The 4960-nt window shown below is 47.7% G+C and overlaps 1 protein-coding gene across 2 annotated transcripts; it reads left to right on the top strand.

Annotated features, from left to right (window-relative positions):
• Window positions 1-721: 721 nt before the first annotated feature.
• LOC119505394 (centrosomal protein of 78 kDa-like) lies at window positions 722-3009 on the top strand. Of its 2 annotated transcripts, none has more exons than XM_037798164.1 (2): window positions 722-1054; window positions 1611-3009. In XM_037798164.1, exons 1-2 carry the CDS (start codon window positions 737-739, stop codon window positions 1650-1652), a joined length of 360 nt encoding a protein of 119 aa, XP_037654092.1. In that variant the 5' UTR covers window positions 722-736; the 3' UTR covers window positions 1653-3009. The 2 variants fall into 2 exon arrangements, with proteins under 2 accessions (XP_037654092.1, XP_037654091.1); XM_037798163.1 differs by having other exon boundaries at window positions 722-1118.
• Window positions 3010-4960: the final 1951 nt, after the last annotated feature.

Raw genomic sequence — 4960 nt, 5'->3', positions numbered from 1 at the left:
AGTACAGCATTTCTGGTTGCCTTGGGCTGGTGATGATACTAAATAGGTACAAGGACTTCTTTTGGGGATTATGAAAAAGTTCTAAAATTGACTGGGGTGATGATTGCATAACTCTGTGAACAAACTAAAAAGTGTTGAATTGTACACTTTAAGTGGCTGAATTGTAGTATGTGATTTTTATCTCAATAAAACTGTTTTTAAAAATTGTCAGGAATGTAGAAATTTCCAGTCTATTAGGTAGGTAGCCATCATTATCAGTACAAAACAAAGTGATTATTAGTAATCAGAATAATGTCTTGAATTCACGGAACACTCTACAATTTAGCAGCAAACATGTGAGGTAAGTTGAAAATACAGAAACTGAGATTTATTTGTATTAACATTTATAAAATATTTAATGGACGACAGTGGACACTGACACAGCCGTTCATAAATACCCTACATAGTGGGTGTACCTTTCTGTTCCGAGAGCTGCAAACACGGAGACACAAGTCTCTGGATTTTAGTTTGAAATTACTGCATTGTTACATCGACATCTCACTGATATGATAATAGAAGAGTAAACAAATCCTTTTTGCAAACCTCAAACACCACAGCCACCTCTGTCTTAGCAGAACCCGACGCCGCGCCTCCTAGGGGTCCGGCCCTCCAAAAGGGCGTGGCCTACGTGCGGACGCCATGGCGAGCGCGCTGACGTCTCCGCGCGCCCCGTTGAAGCTTATCCCGCGCGGGAAAGATGATGAGGTGTGGCGCTGGAGCGCGGCGTCGAGGCGCCGGCCTAGCGTGGGTCCGGGCCCTGTGGCTTCGCGTTGAGAGTTCGCTCATTCGAACGGCAGGTGCCACCCCGGAGCCCGCCCCCCTCGGCATGATTGACTCGGTGAAGCTGCGCCGCGACAGCGCGGCCGACTTCTTCTCGCACTATGAGTACCTGTGCGCGCTGCAGGACTCGGTGCCGCTGCCCGCCGTGCGCGCCTGCCTGCGGCAGGGCGTGCTGGACTTCAACGCTGACCGCCTCCGCGTCGTGGACTGGGCGCCGCTCCTGAGCTCCCTCAAGGTTAATAAAGATCTGCCCTTGATCTCTATAAAGAGCTACTTCCAACCGTGGCTTGGGGAAACAGGTTTGTAGTTCCCGCTGCCAGTGCCCCTTGTGTCGGTGCTGCGTTCCTCCCTCTGAACTAGCCGCGGAGAGTTGGAGCCCTGGGTGTCCAGCTCCAGGCGTGTGTGCGGTGGACGGGTTCTGCAGCCTAGAAGCCCTCCCAGCTGGGGGACTCTGGGCGATCAAATGTCTAAGCCTCGATTTTCTCTTATATAAAGTGGCTTGGTAACAGGACCCAGCCTCTTTCTTGGTTTGTGCGTTTTTTTGTTTGTTTTTTTTGTTTGTTTGTTTGTTTTTCCTATGCACTGGAGACACAGCCCCGTGCACAAATTCATGGACCTGCATCAGTGTTTGGGGGGAGGAAGATTGGGAAGAAGAGAGAAGGAAGGATGGAAGCCACGATTATAAATATGATGGGGACATGCTCTCTGCTGACTCTTTTCTTTCCTTTTTTACTCCTTTTCTTCCTTTTCCATTCAAACAGCCATCAAGCTTTTCTCTCATTTTTCCTCAGGCACTGTGTGACTGTAGGGTGAACACTCCTACCATTGACTGATGGATGATTCTTTTGTCCTGCACGAAGTCACAAGCCAGGTATCATGGAGAGACTGTGAGGAGAATCTCCCCTCTGAGAAGATACCCACCCAGTGGGAGAACTTCGTGGTTGAGTTCAAACGTGTTCCCAGTCAGATTAATGCCCCAGACACAACAGATCTTTTACTAGACCTTGCTGCAGGCTTCCCAGCAACCAGAGCAATGCCTCCACCCCCAACACACCCTCATCCACGGCACAGCCATGGTCCATGTCCACTTCACATTGGCTATGTTTGCTAGAATAAAAAAGCAGCAATTAACGAGAAAAATGTTCCTGTCTCTTAGCCCCTTTGAAGCTGTAACTGTCATAGTTGTCATGGGTGAGATGGCCCAGGCCAGGAGGCAATTTTCATGTCCCTGGCTTTGAATCCTGTTCCTATTTAACAGCTGGAGAGTGACCTGAGTGCTTTTTGGAGATAGGCAAAGATTTCTTGCCCTAGCCTGAAAATGGAATGTCTTCCTTCTATGAACATTCCAGAATCCTTCCTCTGTCCTCCTTACCCTCTGGTATCTTCCTCCTGGGGGAAGCAAGAAAAGATAAAGGAGACTGCTTCACCCTTCTCACCTTGCCTAGGTCTACAGTGCCTAACAGGAAATAGCCAAGGTTACTGCACATATAGAGCCACCTGTGTCCCTCACTCAGATGCTTACATGCTCACTGGGATTAAGATAAAAAAGAAGATAGGTCACTGATGACCACCTTTATTTGGGGGCAGGGGGTGAGCCAGGCCCAGAGCAGCCTCACTGAGAACCCCCCACCTGTAACCTCACAAAGCTGAAAGTTCTGTTTCTGCTGCTCTAGAGTATGTACAAGCATGAAGGCAGAGCAAGGTGATGGACTGCTGCCATTTTGATTAATATTAAGCTAAGAGATGGGGAACAGATCCCATCTCCCTAGGCTTCATCAGAAAGGGATCAGGGTCTTGGGCACCAGTGCCAGCTAGTCTCCACTGAGACATCCAGGGTCAGAGACTGCTCCCCAACTTCTGAATTCATGGTCTAGCTACCCCCACACTTGCAGTTTCTTCATTTGTAATACGTGAAGTTCCTTGTCCTTGTCCTGAAGGCTGAGTAGGGAATTTTTAGCCCTCTTAGGCCTCTGTACCACCAACACCCTCCTCCCACCCCCAATTCCCTAGCAGTTTAAATACTTAGAGAAAAGGAGAAAGAATTGGCTCATTTGTGTGCTTGTTTGGATGTGTTATCCCCCAAAACTCCATGTTCTTTGATGCAATCTTGTGGGGACAAATGTATTTAGTGTTGAGTAGATTGGAATTCTTTGTTTGAGTGTTTTCATGGAAATGTGACTCCATCAACTGTGAGTGGAACATTTGATTGGATAATTTCCATGGAGTTGTTACCCTGCCCATTCAGGGTGGGTGTTAATTGGATCACTGGAGTCATATAAAGGAATTCACAGACCGAGGAACAACTGAGAGTGACACTTTGGAGGAGCTACAGCTTACAGAGACATTTTGGAGAATGCAACCCAGGAGCAAGCAGACACCAAGAGAGGAACGTCGTAGGAGAAAGCCATTTTGAAACCAGAACTCCGAGCAGATGTTAGCCACATGCCTTCCCAACTAACAGAGGTTTTCCAGACACCATTGGCCATCCTCCAGTTAAGGTACCCAATTGTTGATGCCTTACCTTGGACACTTTATGGCCTTAAGACTGTAACTGTGTAACCAAATAAACCGCCTTTATAAAAGCCAGTCCATTTCTGGTGTTTTGCATAACAGCAGCATTAGCAAACAGGAACAGCTAGTGTTGGTTCTTTACTTGATTTTCTCATTTTGAAAAGCCCCTGAATGTCTTTAATACATTGGTTCTCATTGTTTTATTCAATGAAAGTTAAAACATGTATTTCAAAAATAGGTCATTGTGCTGGTTTGTATATTTATGTCCCCCAGAAAAAGCCATATTCTTTAATGCATTCTTGTGGGGGCAGAAGTATTAGTGTGGATTGGGTTGGAACCTGTTGGTTCAGTGTCCATGGAGATGTGACCCATCCAAATGTAGGTAATAACTCTGATTGGATAATTCCCATGGAGGTGTGGCCCCGCCAATTCAGCTTGAGCCTTGTTTAGTTTACTGGAGCACTATATAATCTCAGACAGAAGGAGCTCATAGCCAGCTGGAGCTGAGACAGAAATTTTGAAGATGGCCATTGGAAGCTGATGCAGACGTTTTGGAGAGCGCCATTTTGAAATGCAACCTAGAAGCAAGTAAACGCCAGCCACATGCCTTCCCAGCTAACAGGTTTTCCGGATGCCAATGGCCTTTCTCCAGTGAAGGTACCCTTGTTGATGGACACTTTATGGCCTTAAGACTGTAACTGTGTAACCAAATAAACCCCCTTTTATAAAAGCCAATCCATTTCTGGTATTTTGCATTCTGGCAGCATTAGCAAACTAGAACACCCCTCATGCCTGCCCGTTTCAGCTTCTCCTGGAGGCGGCACTTCCCATGGACCCGCTCCACCCTCCTCCCTGCATTCTGCTGCAATAGCTCGTTTCTGTCCCTTCACCAGATGCCTTGCAAGCAGGCACGTGGAGGCTGCTGACCCTTTTTCCTTCTCCTTGATGTCCAGGAGCACCTAGAGATAAGAGTCATCAACAGAGGGGATCTGTGAATTGGGGAAGGGAAGAAGAAGAAGGGATCATTTCCAAAACTCCTGGGGTCAGGCTAATCAGAGAAATCTTGAACATCTTAGAGTCACTTGTAGACAAGCAGGACACCCCAACCCTCCAATCCTTCAGGAGCACCAAAGGCAAACCAGGGCAGCAGCACCAGCCATGGCAGCTTGCAGATCCCATGGTCATGAGGCACCATGTGCAGCAGACATGGGGCAAGCTATTCCAGAGTGTCATCTGTCTACACAGTTCCAGGTAGCAACTGTCCTTATTTCTGCTAGCTCTTCCCCATTAGAGTCACCCTTTGTCTTACTCAGGGGATATCATGTGTCCCTCAGTCCCAATGCAGGCTAAGGAATCCCCATCCTGTCCCAGGGCCTGCCTCACCCCACAGCCACACCACAGATCTGGGCTGGACCCTGCCTGTTACTACCCCTACATATGACCCAGGCTCAGCCCAGGCTCAGCTTCAGTCCTTACTCTCACTCCTCCCAACTTCTCCACCATCATAGATTAGGGCCTGCAGAGTGCCCTACAGAGCACTGAATGAGGTGTCATCTATCACTATCACCCTGATAGAAACTGTACACCATAAATGATGCCTGTTACAAAAAAATAGCTAGAAAATTTGCAG

Source organism: Choloepus didactylus, chromosome 10 (assembly GCF_015220235.1).
Source record: "Choloepus didactylus isolate mChoDid1 chromosome 10, mChoDid1.pri, whole genome shotgun sequence".
Taxonomy (NCBI): Eukaryota; Metazoa; Chordata; class Mammalia; order Pilosa; family Megalonychidae; genus Choloepus; species Choloepus didactylus.
The sequence above is the reverse complement of the archived record's forward strand: the minus strand, read 5'-3'. Positions and strand labels throughout refer to the sequence as shown.

Bases quoted from the DNA above. Each gene is read 5' to 3' on its own strand.
- LOC119505394 (XM_037798163.1), top strand. From the start codon at position 737: ATGATGAGGTGTGGCGCTGGAGCGCGGCGTCGAGGCGCCGGCCTAGCG.